The sequence below is a fragment of the Drosophila tropicalis genome, unplaced genomic scaffold (genome assembly GCF_018151085.1).
Source record: "Drosophila tropicalis isolate 14030-0801.00 unplaced genomic scaffold, ASM1815108v1 contig_4, whole genome shotgun sequence".
Lineage (NCBI taxonomy): Eukaryota > Metazoa > Arthropoda > Insecta > Diptera > Drosophilidae > Drosophila > Drosophila tropicalis.
This window is the reverse complement of record NW_027172862.1, coordinates 2,033,203-2,055,693: the sequence shown is the minus strand read 5'-3', so window position 1 is coordinate 2,055,693 and position 22,491 is coordinate 2,033,203. Positions and strand designations below refer to the sequence as shown.

The following is a 22,491-nucleotide window of genomic DNA, read 5'->3' as shown; positions in this document are numbered from 1 at the left end:
GTCAGTTTTTTTTTTTTTCTTTTGAGTTCGGTTTGGTTTTTGGTTCATTTTGGTTTCGTTTTTAGGTCAATAGATTTGGAATTCCTTAACAGTTTAATGAACTGTACGATTTGTTGCTAGTTTTAACCTTTCACCAAGTGTGCGGTACGGAAAATTGATTATGTAAGAGAGCAAATAGATCTTGATACCCTGTAGGCATGGTTCATTAATGGATAAAAGAGTTTCAGTTCAGAAAATTAAGTTGTCATGAGTATCTAAAATGTATTGCTGGTGGCATTTTCGTGTGCATAGGGCATCTGGAGAGTCGGTATCGTCGGAACATTACAAATGCTACTTTGATTATCATTAATAATGCAATATTATTATAATAATAAATTTTGGCATGAGATACATTTACAAGAGACAATTGACAGTTAGATAATTGATGGGGATTCGATCGGTTTGAGACATGCGGTGTGGGGTGGTCTCAAAGTTGTGAGTGTGTACGTAAATGAGAGTGAGTAATGGAGCGGAAATCTGAAGTACTTTTGCACACACACATACTTCACCCACACTATTCGGATAAACTACTTGTAAGAATATGTCTGTGTATGTGTGTGTACGTATGACTGTTTATTATTTTTATTTATTTATTTGTTTATTGCATTTTTCCATCTCTCTCTCTCTCTCTCTCCCCTCTCTTCCTCTAGTTCCCTGTGTTGGCTATTTCATTCAGTTAATTTGATTTTTTTCCTCCGTCCGCTGTTTGCGCGTTTTTGCATAATGACTAAGAGACGGCGGGGTGATAAAAAGTAAGCTCCACTCATATACATATAATATACAATATCATGCAATAAAATAAATTTTCAAGTTCATTTACATAAAATTGCAGCTACATCAACATCTCAAGTTGGTTGATTTGTTGCTGGTTGCTGTTCGCTGTTGTATTTGTATTTGTTTTATTGTTATTATTATTAATTTTTATTATAATTATTAGCAATATCAATATCTGTCCTCTCATAGTCCTCCCTCTTTAGTAATGGTCACCATCAATCACAATCTGGCGCCACAAAAAAAAAAAAAAAGAATAATAAATAAAAATATATTTTGTATAATATTCTAATTTATTTAAAGGTTATAATTCCAAAAAAGCTTTTAATCAACCTTTATTAACATTCCTTTTTGATTATGACATTTTAATTTGAATCAAAAGTCTTCTTCTCAGTTTACAGGGTATACAAATATCAGCAATATCCATATATTGGCTGCAATCAGCTGTTCATTCACATAAATTTGGGTCGATTTGTCTATGCACAACATGTCCATTGTCATGCCACAACATTGGGCCCTCCCCTGCCACACTCAACTGAATAGAGGTTAGAAACATCGTAAACGAACCGACCCACCGACTCACCGGATCAACCAAAACACAGCGGGAGTGGTATGCTATATAAATAATGAGGACAGAGGGAATGACAAGAAGCAGAAATAGAAGGAGAAGTTTTTTTGGTTGTGTTGCTTTTGTTTTAAGCTTTACAAAAGAAATTATGTAGGTATATGACCGAGCTTTGACTTTAGACTTTATGGAAATTATTTTGGGACATAAGTGTGTGAGAAAGAGAGAGAGAGAGAGAGAGAGAGAGAGGTAGAGGTAGAGATAGAGATAGAGAGAAAAAGAGGGATAGAATAACAAGGGGAGAACAGCGACAAACTCAGACATGAAGGCGAGACGATCGTGTGCTGGTCTCAGGCATAAACCAAAAAATTCTATGTCAATTAACGGTCTTTTGTTTACAACATTTCATATGTGTGTGTGTGTGTGTGTGTGTGTGTGTGGCAACAACAATAACGAAAACGTCAACTTGTTGACGTCAAAACAAGACACAAAAATTCAAAAACAAAAACCAAAAGAAAAAAATATTGCTTCGAAGAGTTTCATAGCCATTCTTCTCTTCGTGTAGAAACTGAATTCTAAAGGTTGGAGGATTTTTAGTTTCCACTGTCGTGTACTCAATACACCCTGTTGAGGTGGGGTTTACAGGTCTTACAGAAATATAATTGTAACTAAACAAATTCTTAAGTTCTTCTCTGCGTTTTGCTCTACCCTCCCCACCCTACGACGAACCGCTTGCTAATCTCCAGTTATTATTGTTGTTAAGTGTTGAGTGCTAAGGTCAGTCGGTGGTTGTTTCGCTCTATGTGTGTGTGTGTGTATGTGTGTGTTGCCATGCAATTTGTTTACATGCACTAAAGTTAAAGAAGAAGCAAGCAGAAAAGGCAGGAGGCGGCGGTGTTGGAGGGGTAAAGATAAAGACGAACTTTGTTTTGTTGGTTTTGTTTTCTTCATATTTCTTCTTTTTTTTTTCTTTATTGTACAATTCTTGGCTCTGTTGTTATTGTTGTTTGTCGGTTGGTTAATGGCGGTAATGGTTATATGTATATATGTATATGCATATATGCCGGCCTAAAGTTAAGGCATCTGTCAGTGTGCCATGGCAAAAGCAATACAAAGCGATAAAGGAGGTGGAAAAAGACTGAATGAGTGAAGTGGATTTCTTGGAGTGAGTGAGTTAGTGAATACTGGTAGTAATAGTAGGTGTTGGTAGGTAGACTTTGCTATGGAGAGGCTATAGATGAATGTGAATGAAGTAGGGCAAAACGAGGTCATCATCACAGTCAAGATGATAACAGTGCCAAAAATAACAAAACATTTTCATATCATGCATTTCTCCTTTGCCCGTTTTCACTAAAGGATGGCCTTAACTTTGGTCTTTGGACGAGTGTCGAGGCATGATAACTAAAACCTTTTGTTTTTAAAGGATCTCTATCTAATCAATACATATTTATTATATACTTCAAATAATTTGAGTTCTAAGAGAAAGAAAAACTAAAGATCAGCTTTATAGCTACATTAAAGTCGGACAGAAAGTTCATTGCCATAGTGGAAAAACCTTCACTTCAACTCAAGCTCTTCTTTGGGACCGTATTGGATTTCCTTAACGCATTCGCATGTACATACATACATATGTATTTATTGATGTACTGATGTATGTACATATGTATGTATGTACTAATGGCGACCATGACAAAACTTTCTTTCAGCAGCAATCACAATCACAATCACTTGCCACAATTTGATTCTTTTATTGCTTAGAAGAAAAAATAACATCATCAATTTTGTGTTTTTTTTTTCTTTCTTTCTTTCTTTCTTGCCTGATGACTTCTAAATGCTGTAAGCATCTTTTTTATTGCTGCTGCTGCTGTTGTTGTTTATTTATTTTTTTTTTTTTTTCTTGCCGCTGGGTTTGTCGCCCCGGTGAAAGTTAAAAATAAAAATTTCTTCTTTTCAGTTTTCGCTTGCCGCATTTCTGCACTTTTCAAATGCCGCCTCTGTCTGCCTTTGCCGTTTGCCTCTTGAGCTGACTTTCGGTTGGCGGCAACCGCTGCGACGGCGGCTGCTGGCTAAGACGGCGACGACTCTGAGCCTCGACCGGGCCGAGCCGGTCTCTGGTGTATATTGGTTGGTCGTTTGGTTGGATGGTCTCTTGGTTGGTCGGTCTGCAGCTCATCAAAGTTAATGTGACAGTTTTGGATGATGACGATCACGATCACGAATCACGATGACGAGCCGGATGCAAAGGAGCATAAGTAGTTGGCTATATATACATACATACATACACATATACACACCATATGCCGTATGCATTGTAAATATATATGAACAACTTTTCTTCAATTCAAGAGCTTCATTATTTAGTTGTTTTATTAACTAAACATCGTGATAATTGGTGAACAACTGGAGTAATATTCAAAATCTGAACTGTGTAAATTCAAAAGTATCCCAAGAAGTCCCATCTGATGTATTATTCAGTTAGGTTCATGGCGGAAGTTGTGTCTAGTATAACAAATAAATAAACATTAATTTGCCACAATTTTGCAAAAATTTTCTATTGATTTATGTAAGAGTTTGAGTTTTGTTTTGGCTTAATTGTGTCTGGTTGCAGCTTTGTTTCTTGTTTTTTTTTTTTCAGCTATATATTATTTGCATATTTCCCACATGCCGCCCACTTTTGGGTGAATACAGCAAAACTAGCCCGCGAAAGCCAAGCACTGAAAATGTATACACACACTTGTACATATGTACATATATACAAAATATTTGTATGTATGTATGTTTGTATATGTATAAAATACTTGCAAAGGTCGTTTTCAAGCTAAAGCCACCAGCAAAGCTGCCAACCAAGACCAAGACTTAGAGACTTTAAAGCAAAATATACAATTCTCATTCCATCTCGCTTTGTCTCTTCTAGCTGTCTGTGTCTTTCTCAGTCAGTTAAAACCTGAAACTGGCTCAGAGTATTTGCTGAGTTGGCATTAAAAAAAATAACTAAATGTACATACATATGTGTGTATACGTATATAAAATAAACATATAAAACATATAAAGAAATCATTTTGTTACCCTATAACAATTATATGGTCTAAAAGGGTAAATGAAAAGTCAACTAAATATGTATATATTTTGAAGGTTTGATTTTGTTCTTTTTGGGCTGAGTAGTGAGAGTGTATTTGAAAGTCGTTTGAATAGAATTAAAGCATTAAATTTCAATGTTTGTTTTGCTTTCAATGTTTTCCAAGAAGTTTTTAATTTCAAATTTGAATTTGAATTTCTGTGGGTTCTTGATTTATAAATTTCTATATATTTTTTGAGTTTAAGTTCTCTATTTGTACATCAGTGTGTGTGTGTGTGTGTGTGTTGGTCGTCTCTTTATCTCTATCTTTCCACCAGCTATTATAATATACATACATTTGTATGTACATGTGTATGTACATTCTGTGATCTGTTTTGTGACTTTTTGCCTTTTGGAAACTCGTTCGCGTTCATAGTTCGCATTAATTACGTTCTCGAAAACACAAAAACACAAAAAAAAAAAACATTTAATTATTGCCGTCATATGTATGTTTGTATATACATATATATTGTAGAATAGTGCGATTCAATCAACTGAAGCTTTAGATGAGACTTCATTGATAAGCATTTTGCTTGGTCTCTGTGTTATACCCTTTGGCATAGAGCATATCTATTTATGTATGTATAAGCTTTTGCATTGTCTAGTAGTTAGATGAAGTTCAAACTCTTTGCAGACCAATTATTAATAGGCAAAGTCAAGGTTATGTTCAGGATACATATTCAGATTTTGAAAAGTTTTCATCGATTAATTTTACAGTCGAAATTAATTTTTTTTTTTTTTTTGTCAAATTTTAAGACTGTTGACATCATTTTCGGTACGTTTTTCTTTTTTATTTTTATTATTGTTGTTGTTGGCTTTTACAGCCAAAGAGTAGAAGAGATGGAGGGAGGGGAGGAGAAGCAAGCTCTAAAGAAGCTAAGCTTGTCAGTTCAATAAACTTTTCCATCGAAAATCTTGACATTGAACTTTTTGCTTGCTGTGCTTATGTTGTTGTTATTATTGGTTTGTTGAGTAGTATTTTTCCCTCCCCCTGCTTCCTACCGCTCCCTCCGCCCTTTACCATTACAAATTGCCTAAAAAACATCCATCTTGACAGTTATATAGAAGAGGTTCCGGTATTCCGTTCTGCATGACTTGACAATAAGTCATTGGACTGACTCTCTGGACTGGAAATCAATCAGCAATGTTAAGGTTAAAAGAAATTACATTACGAAGTCGAACGATAGATAGATGGGTAAATAGATAGATAGATAGATAGATAGATAGATAGATGGATGGATGGATTGATAATGCCCTAAACTGATCATCATTATCGATTGTCGTATACTTGAATTGTGCAATAGTTGTTTATGTTGTTGGTAGTGTTAGTTAGTGTTCTTTTTTATTATTTTGTTTTCTTTTTGTTATTTCTATTCTATTTTACCGTTTGCTTTCTACCTTATTTACTTATTTATTTGTCTTTCTGTCTGTCAAGTCTGTCGTCTTTAAGTCAGTATTTTCCTATTCATTAACTAACTGGGTTGGCTGGTTGCTTTGCTTGTTGTTGTTGACTCACAATTTGTCTTTCCCAACTTCTAGTTACATACATGCGCCTCGCCCTCTCCACCCATTTCCAACTCCCTCTCTCTTCTAGCCAAGTAATAATCATTCTCCTCTATATACACGTAAAAGTTCAAAGTGCTTTAAAGTGCCTTGACTTCCCACCAATTCAACTCAACTCAACTCAACTCAACCAAGTAACAAACAAACGAAAGAACGAACAAACGAACGAACAAACCGACCAACTGAACTGACTTTCCTTCCTTTCTTCTGGTTCCTTCACTTCTTCCTCTTCTTCTTTTTGATCATCATCATTTTCTCCATTTTCTTCATGTTCTTTAGAACTTGTTCATCATCTTTTCATGCTTCTGATCTTTGAGCTCTCCCAAGGCCCAGCTGCTGTTGACTGACTTTGCATGTTGTTGGTTTTTACAGGTTGTACAATGAAATGAGGCACAAATTATGCAAGGGCCTGGGCTTCGAGCAAGTTTAGTATGCTTTAAACCTGAACGTACATACATACATTTGGAGTTACCCCCCTCCATTAAAAGTTGTTCTTAAAGAAGAGAAGGCCTTTTTTCCCTTAATTTTTTGACTTGTCGTTGTTGTCATTTTGACTTCATTGGACGATAGATCATTATTATAATATTATTCAAACATACTTAGAGAACTCGACTGAATAAAGTTTTTTAAGGTCCACTTATTCATGTCTTTAATTATTAGAAAGTCCGTCTTATCCATCAGAAGTAGTTATATTTACCTGTAAGAATAGAGAACAAAAAAAAATTGTTAATTCAATGTATTGATATAATATTTTTATGCAGAAAACTTAGCCCAATCGAAGGAAATGCTAGGTTAACGTTTAAAATATAACAAAATTGCATATGAATATATAGAATCTTATATATAAGGGAAAGGTTATCCCAATTGACTTCAACTTAAAAGCTGTCCATGTGGTTTATGTTTTAAATTCTATTTTGGTAAGCTATTTATAAATCTCCTGCACAGAAATATAACTTTATGTATATGTACATATTTCTGGAAAATAGATATAGAGTGAGAAAGAGAGAGGTGGGAGGTTATTTCAGTATCTTTTTTTGTGTGTGTTTTGTTCTTGGCTTGGCCATGACTTGAAATCCTTAGCCATATATTCGCTTTAATGTGAGTTCAAGGCACTAAAAAAAAGGCTAGGCAACAGCACAAATTAAAAATCAATAAATTTCAATAATTAAAAACAAATTAACAGCAGCCTTCATTCCCTTTTTTCTTCCCCCTCTCACCTTCTCCATTTGTTAATTAGCTTTTAAAAACATTTTTTTTTGTTTTTGTTGTCGAAAATTAAACAAAAGAAGAGACCTTCTACGCCTATTAACAAAGGATAATGAATAATGATGTGATGAATGTGATGAAATTGTTTTCCAAAATAAGCAATTCCAACGATACATACCTATGTATGTATGTATATGTACATATGTACATGTATCTATCAGGATTTTCTTTCATCATCCTTTATAAATCAGGTACATTCATATGTATATACACATACATACATACATACATGTGTGATAATTATTTGGCTTGGTTTTTGTGTTGGGAGCTTTTTACATTCATTTTGGCTAATGTGTACATTGAACTGATTGCTAAGTTTCTGGTTGTTCTTTATTTGCTTTGTAGATGCGTTTTTCAAAAAAAAAAAAAAAAAAAAAAAGAAGCCAGGTAAATTAAGGTACAGACATACGCATTTTGGTTTGTTTGGCAGGCAGTTCATGAACCCAAAAATAACAACAAAAATATTAAACAAAATGCGCAAATCTTATGAAGCGTGCAAATTATGTAAAGAGTAGTAAGTAAGAAGAAGACGATGTAGAAGAAGAAGATAACCAGCCGAAACGAACGAACGAACGGAGGGAACACAACGAGTCATTTGTCAGTTGAAGGGATTTCACAAGTGATTTACCAAGACAGACTGTGAAACATTTGTTTCTGCTGCTGGGAATGATCATCATCATGCTGATGATGCGGCGCTAATTATTTATATGTAAGGGAGGAGGGAGAGGAAACACTGGTCGCACATCAATAAACCTATATCAGACTAAAAACCACATTCGTTTAAAAGTCATTTTTTTCGTAAAAGCTTGACTATAATTCAAAAACAAAATCAGTTAAAAGTTGGCATTTTATTATCGTCCTGAGTAACCTTAGATAAATGCCAACAATTTAAAAGCAAATCTTAAATTTGAACATAGTTCAAATACAATCATAAATCAGCAAACAACTTCTACGGGTCATACTTAGATTTACCTATGTAAATATGTATAGTCATAAAGTATAATAGAGGGATAAGACAAAACAGATACAGATAGAAAGAGAGAAATAAAGATAGTCAAAGTTGCTTGACTGAATCTCTACCAATCAGCTCTCTCGTTCCCCCTCTCGTTGACCAGTTTGCATACCGAGTTGTTCCAGCTTTTTTTGCTTATACAATATATTTCAAGGCTCTACAAACGACCTTGACAGCAGCACCAGAAACAGCATCATCTTCTGATGATGATGATGATGAAGTTTTTGTTGCCTTTGTTGGGAAGATGATCTCGAGTTGGTTTTGGTTTTCGATCGTTAAGCCGCATTCCAGAGTTTCGCCCATTTGATTTGATTTGCTTTTTCCTGGCATTCCTTCGTATTCTTTTAGTTTCCTTTCGTCTCACCACCTCTCCCTCCCTCTTTATATGCCTCTGACCACCCTCTCTGTCGTTTTTGTGGTTTGTCTTCTATTCCGATTTCCCTTGATTCGCAGAATTTCCAAGAAATGATCAAAGAATTTATGAATTCATCAGCTTTAAACGGAAACTTTTTGCCATTTAACCTTCTACCATACATACACACCAGACACACACATATACATACATATGTATATATGTGTGTATATATATTCATATATCCCGATCCTATTTTCCCTACTGCTCTCCTCTTTTGCCCCATCATCCATACCGGTCCCATTATTAAATGCAATCGTAAATTGCAATCGCACAATTCTAACACATTGGGAAAGATGCAAAAGCTAAACGGAAATGGAAAGGAGGAGAGATGTATATGAAGGGGAGGAGATGTAAAGGGAGGCAAATCGGCGCATTTCTTGAATAACAATTAAAGCAATTACATCAACAATAGAAACAACAGGAACAGTAAGAGCAATTGCAACAAATATAATTCTTGATTAATTTTATGCGACATTTAAGTTAACACAATTCGATTCGATAAACGATCGACACCACAAGGGCTAAAGGGGCGTGTCGGTGGTGGAAGGTTGGTGGAAGAGTGTAGATTGAATGAATTCTTCCACAGTGAGTGGCAAATTTATTTACCCTATCTCATTAAATGTAAATGAATCTTCCAAGATAGGCAACAAAATAAGGGTGGGGGGGGGGACACATTATCCCAAATTATTCTCGAATCGAATGATTGATTTGTAAAAGTTTCAAAAGTTTTCCATTCCGTTTTTGTATAGTTTGCTTTTGTTGCAAGGAATGAACAGAGTACGAAGAGACAGTCGGGGGTCAACATGGGTTAAAGCTGTCAGCGAAACAACTACAAAAACAATGTCACGTTTTGCCAGTTCTCGTCCCCCCCCTCCAAAAAGGGGTGGGGAGGAGAAACACATTTGTGAACGACAAATTAACATAAACATACGAAAATTATAACAAAACAAGTCATAAGAACAAACGAAGAAGAAAAAGAGTTGAGGGAGAGAAGAGCGAGGAAAACACGGACCAAAAGCAATAAGAAGTTTATTTACCTCTGCAGCAAAACAACAGCTACAAGATTCAAGCCGTGGCTTTTACATGTACCAACCAAATATGGGGGCAAAATACCCCCGAAACTACCCATCCCTTCCGCCGCCTTCTTCTCAGACAACTCCTCCGTCCTCCCTCTGGGCACATTTGGCTAGAGTGACCAAGCGATTCACGTTACGCGTTACGAATTTTTAAGCTTTTTTTTCCATTTGGTTTTTTCGGTTTTTTTGTTTTTTTTGGCAATTGTTCATGCAAATCACGTAAAATGTTTTTTCATTGCTTGGGCAAAATGTTGCGCATACGCCGCATGGGCCATGTCCAGGTTGTTGCTGTTTTTGCTGCTACTGCGGCAATTAGACAATTTCATTTGCTGATGCAACGGTAAATTGCGGTAAGGTGGAGTTGCAGAAATTTTCGTCAACATTATTAAGAGACAGATACAAACACAGAGACAGATAGAGAGAGAGAGAGAGAGAAGGAGAAAGAGTTTGTAGAAAAATGTGTGGCAATCTTTTAGTCTCTGAAATAATCTTTTGATTACGAATACTCTAGAAAACGTACCAAATGTGTTTATTTGGTTTTTTTTTATAAAAGTACTTATATGTAGAATGCTGTTGGGTAAACATTACATTGATTTTTCAAAGTTAATCAACTCACTATTTTCTAGTTGGTGGTTCTTTGGTCTTTTTTTGTTCCTTCACTCATGAGCAATTCAAGACTAATAGAAGCAAATTAAATTAGTTTGAGAAAAACATAGAGCCTTAGAGAAGAAAGTTTAAAGAAATGGATATAAAAACTGTTATCGAACGAACAATTAATGAAATGTTGAAAAATGATGCAATTTAATCCAACATTAAGTGATGCAACTAATACCTAAGTATGTACGTACATACACATAATATTTTTCACTTCTCGATATAGTTAATTTGTTTTGTGAATAATTAAGAGCATTTTTGAGACGACTTTCAACCTTGTTGTTTTCGTGTTGTCACATTAGTTTGAAGTGAACTTTGAACATCACTTGAGCTAAGGGCTCAATGATATAATATATTTACATATATATAATTCTCTTATCAGACGTTTTTATATACATATATGACATTGCCATATTTGTATAATTTTTGTTTATAATCAAGCGATTAATCGATCAATCAACCAGATGACATTAAATGAAAATCGCAATACACCCGCCCCGCCTCTTCTTGCTCACACATCGCCGCCCCAAACTCAATTTCAATTTCAAATTTAATGAGCCAAACAGAAAGTTCGATCAATACCAAAATTGGTCAGTTAGTCAGTCAGTGAGACAGTCAGACAGTTGGCTAGGCAAACAGGCGGAAGGCACAAAGGTGACAATGAGGCGGACTCGATCGATTGATCGGCCGGCCGATCGTTCGATTGTCCGACCGTTTCGATCGATCGCAAGCCATATAATTAAATCGAGATACCAAGATCAATAAGCTTAGCTGAGAGTTGGTTTGGCTGTTGGTGGCTGATGACGCATCCAACGCCACTAAACGGCGGCAAAAAAATGTTCGCTTTCAGCTTTTCCCCGTTAAATTAATTACAAATTGGAAATGCGAAATAGGGAAACTGTAAAAACAAAAAATGAAATACTTGTTAGCACAAAACAGAATTCAAACCGAGACACTCACACACACACAGCGAACAAATAATAGTAAACAAAAGCTTTCGCAAATCCCGAATTGACCGCCACAAAGTTGACAAAAACAGAGAGAGAGAAAAAAACAAGCAAATGGCAATGCCAAATTGAATAGCTTTTGCCATTGCCATTCAGAATTTCTATGAGTGTCTGGAAATGTGTGTCTGTGTGTGTGTGTGTTGTAAAGAAAGCACTTGAAAAAGAACCAAGATATAAATATGAAGGTTACTTGCCAAAGTGAAGCCCCAACAAAGAAACAAAACCAAAAACGACTTCAATTTACCCTTAACCCTCAAACTAATGCCAAATAATTGGCAATATGAAAATGACTTTCATATTGTTTCTTTTAGTTTTTAGTTATTAAGTGTGCAGTTTGCTTTTTTTTTTCCAGTGAAATGAAATTAAACGAAATGACCGATTTTGATTATCTAATCTAATTGACTAAGAGGCAATTAGAGTGTCACACATTTACACGCACACACATACATAGACACACACTTATCGAGAAAGTTATCGTCATAATAATGATAATGGCGTAGAGTAAAACTTTTCAACGAAAGAAACGTATTCATGAAATGAATTTGTATTTTGTTTTTGGTGTTAAAGTTACTAACTTGTAATTTATATCTAGAAAGTCGTGAAAGAATTTTGTGTGAGGATGTCATTTGCAAGAATAAACGAGGACGAGGCTTATAACTGGATTTTCCAAATTGTCAGACAAAATTGGGGGGCCCAAACATAATCTAGAGCACGGGTTTCCTTTCTTTAGGTTTGATTAATTTACTTTAGGTACTTCAGGTTAGGTACATGAAAAGTATGGGCATATTGATATGATCCAATTAGATTAACAAGTGAGACAATTTCAAATCAACAAAAAAAAAAAAAAAAAAAAAGAAAAGAACTCAAAAGTCCACGTTACCTGACTCAGAGGCCTCCTTTACCCTTCGAATGCATCTCAACTTATCAGAAATATTATTCAAAGTAAACATAATTTGTTTCAATTGAAATTTTATGAGAAACTGTTTAAATTGGGGTTTAATTTTTTTTTGTGAGCTGTTTTCGTTGTTTTGTTTTAATGATTTACACGGAAGGAAAAGGCCGAAAGCCTCTTGAATCAGTCTAGCCCAACAACAACGACGACAACAACAACAACAACTATAACTACAACAATGCAAAAATCACTTTCAATTTCCCCCAACACGTATCAAATATCCATCCACACACACACACACACACACCACCCGCTTCAGGAGAGCAGCAGCAACAAAAAAAAATATCAAAGAAGTTAAATTCGGCTATGCCGAAGTTTATATACCCTTGCAGTCCTTGACAATAATAATTTCACATGTTCAAAATTTGTTTTCTGCAACTCAATTCATTAATATACAAACAAAACAATTTTACTCTTCATACTATGTACAATTTGTTCTTCTTCTTCCCTCATTCCCTAAGCAAAGCAACGCACGCATACACATACAGTTTATGTAGCGTTGCGTCTGTGTGTGTATGCATGTGCTCTGTTGATTTGATGATGACGTAGTAGGCAGCAAGCAGAGCTGCCGGCAGCGATTGAACCGATTTATATAGACTGTAACTTGTGTTCTATTTATCCGATCAGGGTCAAATTTTGGGATCTGAGATTTTATATCAAATTCTATTATATTGGTAAATTTCATGGGGATACTCCAATTTTTGCAAAAATTTTTGTTCCAGAGCTATATGATATAGTAGTCCGATCCCAAAGATTTTCATACTTTATCTCACCCGGGTAAAAAAAAGCTCCCAAAAAAAATTTCATCCCGATAGCTCTTAAGATGGCTGAGTAAAACGCGTACGCACCGACGGACAGACGGACATGGCTATATCGACTTAGCTTCTCATGCTGATCAAGAATATATATACTTTATGGGGTCGGAAACGTCTCCTTCTGTGCGTTACAAACATCTGACCAATTTTATAATACCCTCTGCAAGGGTATAAAAACTTTGCTTGAAGCTACTGCAAAACAAAAAAAATGTTTTTTTTTTTTTTTCAGATAATTAACGCGTTGACAACGACGACGACAACAGAAAACAATAAATGCAGAAGAGAGATAGCAAACAATGAAAGAGATAGAGGCAGAGAGCAAGAGACAACAATGAAGAAAGTGCAATCAAGTTGTGCATCAAAGTTGATGAAACGGAAGGGTATATTCATTATAAACAAAATCGTTTGTCGCCCTTGCAATGCAAATTCCACAAGGATTTGATCCCATTGTGGATGTCATCAATAATATTGGCGATGGAATAAGGGAAATCTTAAGTTGGTAACTTTCCCTTCCCAAAGATTTTACCTCTCTTCAGAATCTAAACCTAGATTCGTCACTGAAACATATGTAATTCAACAAGTGGCCACAACAACAACATTTCGTGCAGTACCTAAGACTTCTTTGCAGATGGTTCCCTTTAAGTTATAATGTGAAATATATAGGTACTATTTAGGGTCTGATACTTCTCACAATAGTTAAACCATTAAGAAACCGATGTTGTTGTTTAGAGCCCTGATAATTAGGAATGCAACTGTACAGACTAAAGACACAAGCCAATTGCCTTTGCACAATCATCTCTATTTAGGAGACATGGTTTCTGTTTTCCTAAATATCCTTACTGTTGATTATTGTTGCCTTTAAATGATGTTCGCATTACATATGGATTTAACCCTCAAAGACTTAAGAGGTCTATTGATAATCTGAGAAATTAATTAAGGTTAAAATGTTTCATTTGGTTATTGCCAACTTGAATAAATTGCTCAATTGTAAACTATATGAAAATTTGTGAGTCTAAAAGGGTTAAAAATAAACAAAATAGCATTTAATTCAAAAATATCCTGTACTTAATCAATATTTTTATGTGTCTTCGATTAATAATTGGTGAGTTCAAACATTTTAATTAAAAAAATTAGAGTTTACTGCGAATATTCATTAAACTTTCAATAAAATAAGATGTCATAAGGGACATCACAAGGTATAAGCATAGTCGATCAGCTGCAGTTGATAAGTTTTGCGTGCAACATGTTTTTGTTTTGTTTTCGTTGTTGTTGTTTTTCTTATAGAAAAGTAAAATGCAGCAGCAGCATGCGTAGAGATATCACATACAGCCGTTGGCAGCAGCAGCAGCAGCAGCAGCTTATCAACAACAATAACATAACGAACAAAATAATAAAAAAAATTAAGTTTCAACATTTCCTAGTTGTGTTTTGTCTCTTTCTCTCTCTCTCTATCTCTTTGACTTTCTTTTGTTTGGGAAAATTTAATGTAGTTTTGGTTTGTTTTTTGCTTGTGCCTCTGTAATCGCTGTTCTAATCAATAATATGTAACTAAGAAAGGTCAGCAACCTTGACACATCTGGACGATGGTCCACCCCTAAAAACTGGCACTAATACACCTCCTCTCCTCCCCCTCATTCAGCAGCCTGCTTGCCCAGCTCTCCTACCCTCACTGTAAATATTTATTTGTGGCTTTTCGGTTGAACTTTAATTACAAACCCCATCCCCCGAACCCCACCACATTCCGGCTAAGTATTCACCCCACTGTTTGTGCCATGCATCTCCCTCTCCCTCCCTCTTTCTCACTGTTGTGATTAATGCAGCTGTATTTAATGTGAATTTTTATTGTTGTTTTCTGAGACTAAAGGAACACAACAAAATTCCCTTCACGGGTTGGTGGTGGTTTTAGTTGGAGATACCAACTCTTAAACCTACGTATACAATGGTATTAGTGTTGGTTCGAGACCCCTTTTTTGTCCAGAAGTTCCTTTTCACTTGTTTGCAAATGTTGATATTAATTGACAGTGTTTATCTACTGGATTTAAGTATACTGAATTCCTTTTAGGGCTTCAGTTTCTGCTAAACAAATTTAGAATGTTTAGAAACTTTATACAAATGGCAACTTATTTACTCACTCATCGTTTTTAATCAGAAATGAGAGCAAGATATAATTTTTTGGGTAATTATTTTCTTATTCTTTGAAAATCGTTTAAAACGAATTCATTTGATAAAATGTTGGCATGAATATTAAAATAGTCGCAACAAACTGAAGTAATTCAATGAGCGTGTTTTATTTCTATTTCCGTTAGTGATTTTTCTGTGGGTCGGGGGATCAACCTTTAACCTTTAAGGTTTTTGTGTTTTTTGTTTTTCTGTGGACTTGTGGTTTTAGGTGAGTCCAGTCAAGGTCAGGCTATTTAGACTATTAGCCATCATAATGTGTATTGACCTTGAAATTGGTCAGTTTGGCTTTTTTGTGTGTGTGTTTTATGTGTGTTTGTGTGTATGGGCAAAGTTAATGTACCGTTAGTTGAGTTTTATGAGCGGAAACTTAAAGTTCAACTTTAAAACGCAAATATACATATATACTTTTATACATATATTCGCAGATTTTCGTTTTAATTAAGAATTTCATCACTTTCTGACACCAAAAAAGTGAAATCCCTTTTAATTTTGTTGGTTTTTTTTTGGGGGGGTATGAAAGGGTTATAAGGAATTTTATCTTATTTGAGTCCATATGAAATGGCAGCAGCTGCTGCTGTTTTCTTGCTGGTCTAGTTACTCGATTTGTTAAGATAAGATAACACACAATATCGCAAACGCAAAAGCAACCAACGACACACATAAACACACACACACACCCAAGAATATCATGTGAAAACGACGACGACAATGACGACTCCAAAGACGACGACTTGGAGAGTTGAACGTAAGTTTTACACGTAAATGGCTCGTGTCCTCCTCCTCTTCTTCTGTCCATACTGTCCGATTGTCTTTTTTTTTTTTTTTGTTATTTATTTAGGTTTTTGCTTATTTTGCTGTAGTGTCGTTGTTCAAAAATTCTAAAAGCGGATGACGCATATGCAACACCTTCATATAGGCAGAACATTTTAGTAGACTCGTTAACTGAGAATTTTCAACCAAAACCAACAGATAAAACATCTATTAACCACGTGAAATTAAAAATCAAAAAAAGGGGAAAAATGTATCACTTTTCTGTAATTAATATATAAAATTGTTATAGTTCCCATTTTATGTTATATTAGGTCGTGAATATAAATTAGAGTTGTAAAAAAAAAACATCACAGTGGAAAAATGTATAAGAAAAAATGAAATTTAAAATTCTTTTAGCTATCGTTTTTACAGTTTTTGTTTTAGAAGTAATAAGTAATACATCGTAGGATATAACTATCTTTATATAAAGAACAGCGGCTTAAAAGGTTTCATGTTATTCCTTATTAATCCATTAAAATTAAGGTTTTATATTTCAAGTTTTAAAAAATTAATCACAGCTTCGTTGAGCACTCACTTAGCCATATTAAATCCTACATCCAATCAATCGCCCTCCACCCACCTACACTCTCTACATTTACTAATCATTTCCAAAACAAAAATATCGCATAAAATACTCATTTAGCATATTGAAACAGAAAAAAAAAAAACTCAATTAAAATGAACTCATCATCATCGAAAGAAAAAAAAAACTGTATCAATAATATTAAACAATAAATTATAAACTGGCAGAAATGGCGCCGTAGCTAAACAATTTTTTTTTTTTTTGTTGTTATTTTTTCCTGACGTAGGCGTTAACTGCTTTTCAGTTAATTAGTCCGAATGGCATTTCAAAAATTAATTTGCAAAAACAAAACGCGAACCATCAACAAACCAGCCAACCACCAAACAACCAAATGAAGAAGCCTATAAACAAAAAACAAAAAAAAAAAAGGAGGAGCATCAACCCCACCAACAAATGGTTTTAGGTAGACCAACCAATCCCTTTTCTTTTTTAAGACCACATCCACAAATGGGGCAATTAAACAAATGTTATATACAAATAAACAGATGCATAAAAAGAAGTCGACGAGGATGTCGAAATGTGTGTGGCCGCCAGTGCAAAAAATAAACATCAGCAGCAACACACCAAATGTTGCAGGGTCAGCTACATTCTCCTCCCCTCCCCTTCGACACCAAGATCACTCGCACGTGCCTATATATATTTTGGAAGATTAGAGTAGCTCAAAGTAAACGAATAGATAAATGTATCAACATACAATTTGGTCAATTTATGTTATCAGCTCTGTATGTACTTCAATATGACACCCTAAAAACTCAAATAGGACCGATAGTGCGACATCTTGAGATTTGGCCAACTATGTTACGTGATAATAGGACTACTACTGGAAATGCTTAAAAGAGCCGCTCTCCTATTAAAAAGATCACCTAAATCCTGTTCCCTTGGAGATGTTCTGTTTTGCTGACAAAATTGAAATCAAGTTATAGATGCAGATAGAATGTAGCAGAGGAAGAGGAAAACTAATTGTGTCTCTTGTATGCAAAAGTAAAAATGTATAATGGAAATATTTGCTTACAGCAATTAACTTTCATTATTTTGTATACAAAATACATCTTTGAGCCATCCCAATACATACATATGTATGTATGTACGTTAATATTTGCCTACACGTTGGGCTCGTACAAATAAAGAACCCTTGGAGCCTGATGCGAAGATTGCGGTAGGTGGGTGGTGGGTGGCTTTATCATTTATATTTGAATACAAATACAAATGCTTATCCACAAACAAACGAAACGGTAAACCATTTGATAAAAATGAGTTTCGTTTGGAAATTCCAAAGAAATGTTTTGGCTAAAAGAATAATTTTTTTTAATAAACTCAAATAGCAACGAAATATGTTGGTACAGACAAATGTATACATTCCAGTTATTATCAAGTCCTGTTTCTCAGTCTCCCCCACTTTACTCATTAGTGGCCCAAACCAACCTCAATACGTTTTGACGTCACTACAACATTAGAAAATCAACCCTCAAAAACCCTTAAGGGAGTCTGATATCGCCCACGCACACACACACACACACACACACACAGATACATACACAAACAGCTGACTACTATGACGCACATATTTCGTTTTCTTTTTAGCTGCTACTGCAACAAATTTGTGCGTGGGCGAGGCAAATGGCTTCTTTTTTTCCCATTTTTTTCTCTGTTAGAAAACCCTCGAGCCTCGGGCGTGACAATTGCCAGCATCATTTATATTGAGTGTGAGTTTGTGTATACCAATAGATGGAATGGAGCAATGGAAGATATGGAAGAGAGTGAAGCAAAGCTGATTGATTTTATGTAAAATACACATTTATCGTCTGGAAACAAGTCCCAATTCAAAGGTAATTCCAATAAGTAGATGCTACATCGTTTCAAATTCGAATTTCTTGATTAAACTTAAAAGCCTAAAAAAAGTAATTTGCGAAAACTTAATGAAAATGTTTGTAGTTTTTACCATGGCCATAATTTGTTAGAGTATAACATAACCAAGCCGAAATCAAAGTGGGCTAGCTTTTTGGAAAGACCAAAAATAAAAAAAAAGAGAGAAGCAAAAAAAACTTCATTTGTCTCGTTGCCTGTCGATATAAATTTGGGGCAGCGCCATCGTCAGCAAACAAAGTCGCCCCAAAGTCCAATTATATGCATAGCAGCTTTATTTTCATTATTATTTTATTTTTTGTGATAATTTTTTTCCCATTTTTGTGTTATACGTTGGCCAAGATTTAGTTGGTCAGAGCGCGACGGAGCCCATTGATTGACATTTTCAATTGTCAACTGTTTTCCATGTTGCCAATTATTATTTTGCAGTTTCTCTTCTCTCTTTTTCTCTCTCTCTCTCTCTCATTGATGATGATGAAATATAAAGATAATGATGTCGATATGATTGTGCTGATAATGATTTTACTAAAAAATCGTTAACAAATTAATGTTATGTATGATTTATTAATTCAATGTAAGGCATTTATTTTTTTTTTATTGAGGTCGTCGGCATAGGAATGGATAATCTTCATCCATCTTGTCTGTACGCCTTTTTCGGTTGTGACGTCATAACCTTATCCCTTCGAAATGATATGGCCAACAGGAAAATACAAATTTTTAAAATGAGTTGGTTAACTACTTTTCTTTTATTATTGTTAGGCACCTCCACTAAAAATAACGCCGCTTAAAGAAGCATTTTAGGGTAATTTATTTGTTTTTAAGAATAATTCCCAATGAGATTTTTAAAAATGCGCTTTGTTTAAAAAGCTAAATGGTATTAGCTTACTTCTTTTTAACAAATAATTAATAAATTTTGTCTCTGAATGTTTTTACTCGTTTCCGATTTCAAGTCAAATTATTCAGTTTCATGAGTCAGTGGAATAAAAAGTGACTGTTCAGTTTCTTATAAATTCATGAAAATTACTGCTTTTGAAATATTTTTCTATTAATTTGTAAAATGTTGAGAAAAGTTCTAAGTATTAGTGGATAATTTTATTTAAACCCTTAATTAACAAGAATTATTTTTATCAGGCAAATAAAAAATAAAATGTGAAAAAGTCGAAATGAAATTTTGAACTGTCCTTAAATTCAAATGATCGAACAATCGCAATCCTTATGCCACTTATTATGATTGACAATAAACGGCAAAACAAATGTGGCATAAGAAACAAATTATGTAAGAACTTATTCATTTGCTAGAATATTAATAATAAATATATGAAACCTGACTTATGTCAAAAGTGTTTTGAAAACGCGATGACAATTCACTCAGAATTGAGAACAAGTTGAAAAACGGTGCGGAATGGCTTGCAAATAGTCTTAAAATCGATTTGGGAACGGAAACAGTCTTGATTGTTCTCTCTTGTATATCGAGTATTGGAAAACTCCCGAGATTTGTTCTCCTAGACCTACAGTTAAACCAACTGATTGGTTGTGGCATCAGCGGTATATTAGCAGGTCTTTAAATGAAGGCGTCTTCACTGTCATTGAGTTGATATGCACTTACATATATCTAATCCTTATCTGAAAGATTTGGTGGCCGCTTTTTTGGCCAACCAACAAAATTAGGGTTTTTTTTCATTTCAGTAATTACTTTCGATAAGCAGACTCTACTAATACCTCGACAGACGGGCCTTGAAGTCAGTTACTAGGTTGCTCAATAAACAATAAACAAACAATAAAAAGTATGATAAAAATAAGAGAAGACAAGGGAAGATAAGAAAATTAGATTCAATTTTGGTTTCTTCTCCGTTAAGAATTAAAAACCTGCATTTGACTTTAGTTCTAAATTGCGAAGTGAGAAGATTTGGAAAACTTGTGGATTTTATTTTATGGAAATTTAGTAAATTATTCATTGTTGTAAATAGAAAAATAAAAATTAAATTGCGACATATGTATGTATGACGAATTTTTTATGATTTATTGAAATGGTTCGCTTGGATGGCTGCTTACGAAACTCACGAATTGATAAGGAAGAGAGAGTGAGAGGTGGGCAAAATTCAAGTTTGCTTATCACTAAAAGTTTCCTCTATAAAATACCTATTGATGGATTGAAGCCTTCACGAAACACAAGCACGTAGGGGGTTCGGGAAGGGGGGACCTTAAACCTATTACATATACGCAAAAAAAATTATTAGAAAACTACAAAAAAAAAAAAAATACAAAATGGCAGTCAAAGGGCAAAAGAAGAAGGGGTGACTCATACAGCAGAAAGGGGGGAAGGGGTATCGCAGATCGGGGGAATGCAAAATTAGCGGCTGGCCGCTAACAAGGATAAGGAGAGGGTCAGTCAGTCAGCCAGAATATAACAAATAGTAGAAACACGACAGAAAGAGGAACAAGAGAGAATGAATGAGCGCGAGGGAGAGAGAGAAGTCAAAATGGCAACAGCTGCTAAATGTTTTTGCGGGTAACAACGGGATAAGGGACTCTGGATGGTTATGGGGGAGGGGGCCATTATCAACTGAAAGGAAGTTGGTAAAGGACAAGTACAGTGGTGCAAAAACACACACATAAGAATAACATGATTAAACCAACAAAACGAAAAGACCAAAAGGAAACTTTTCATTGGGAATATTAAAAAATTCAGACTTCGTTGTATCTCTTTTGATTTGAGAACTACATAAAAATGAAACCACTGTGGCAGCTGCTATTGCTAAGTGTGTGTGAGAGCTTCTACTTCACACAAACACACGTACAGACAAAGCACACACACACACAAACAAAGAGAGACGGGCACACTTGACAAACAAGTTTTGAGACGCAGAAGTTTTCAGTTTTTTTTATTTTTTCTTCTTGTCTTTTGTTGGTTTTTTTTCGGTTGTTTAGCCGAAAATACAAACTACTATGTGAACGTTGCCATGGACAGGGGGTATAACTGGATAAGGGGAGAGGGGACCGACTTTCTTCAATAACATTTTCCCTTTTTGGTTTTTTTTTTGTTGATGGGGACGAAACTTGTTTCCCTTTTTTTATTTTTGATTTTGTATTTTTGTGCAACAATTGCAATGCAATTCTCCTTCTCTTACCTGGCAAACGGCGTCTGTTCCACATCGTATATATCGTTGATGTCAAATGACACTAATAATCCTTTCAAGCGTTCGGCATCCACATCCAGCAGGCCATCGCCTATGGGAAAGATGCCCTCCTCGGTGAACATGATGTGTATGTGTGTGAGTGTGTGTAGGTGTTTCGATTCGTTTATTTTTTTGTTTTATATACTTCTGATTTTTATATATTTATTTGTTTTGAAATTCTCGAAAAGGCGAACTAAAAATATATATGTGAAAATGCAATATGAAAAAACAACAAAAAAAAAAAAAGATATTTAATTAATAATTCCGTTGCGCGCGCGCTCTTAGATTCTGCGATGCAAATACGGTCACACCAAAGAAATTCCAGCACTACTACTACTCCAACAACAACAACAACTATAGAAGCAACAACGAATGCACAAACTCACTCACATACACACATACACCAAATTATTCCCGCGACTCAGGCTCTCGTGTGTGTGTATGCATGTGTGCTTGTGTGTATACGAAGTCGGAGTCTGTATGTGCTGCTGCTGCTGAATATTGTGAATTTAAATATTTATTTTTTTTTTTTAATTTCTTTCTCTCATTTCAATTCTTCACTTCAATTTTTTTCATCTCAAATTCTCATCAATGGTTTAATATTAAAAACTTTGTGGTACGCACGGCA

At 34.9% G+C, this 22,491-nt stretch overlaps 1 protein-coding gene across 1 annotated transcript in view; it reads right to left on the bottom strand.

The window, feature by feature from the left end:
* Window positions 1–22,491, bottom strand: part of Drak (Death-associated protein kinase related) — a 55,245-nt gene that overhangs the window by 32,445 nt on the left and 309 nt on the right. Inside the window, 1 exon segment of the mRNA XM_068285108.1 lies at window positions 21,816–22,056. Coding sequence (XP_068141209.1) covers window positions 21,816–21,946 — 131 coding nt within the window. The 5' untranslated portion in view covers window positions 21,947–22,056.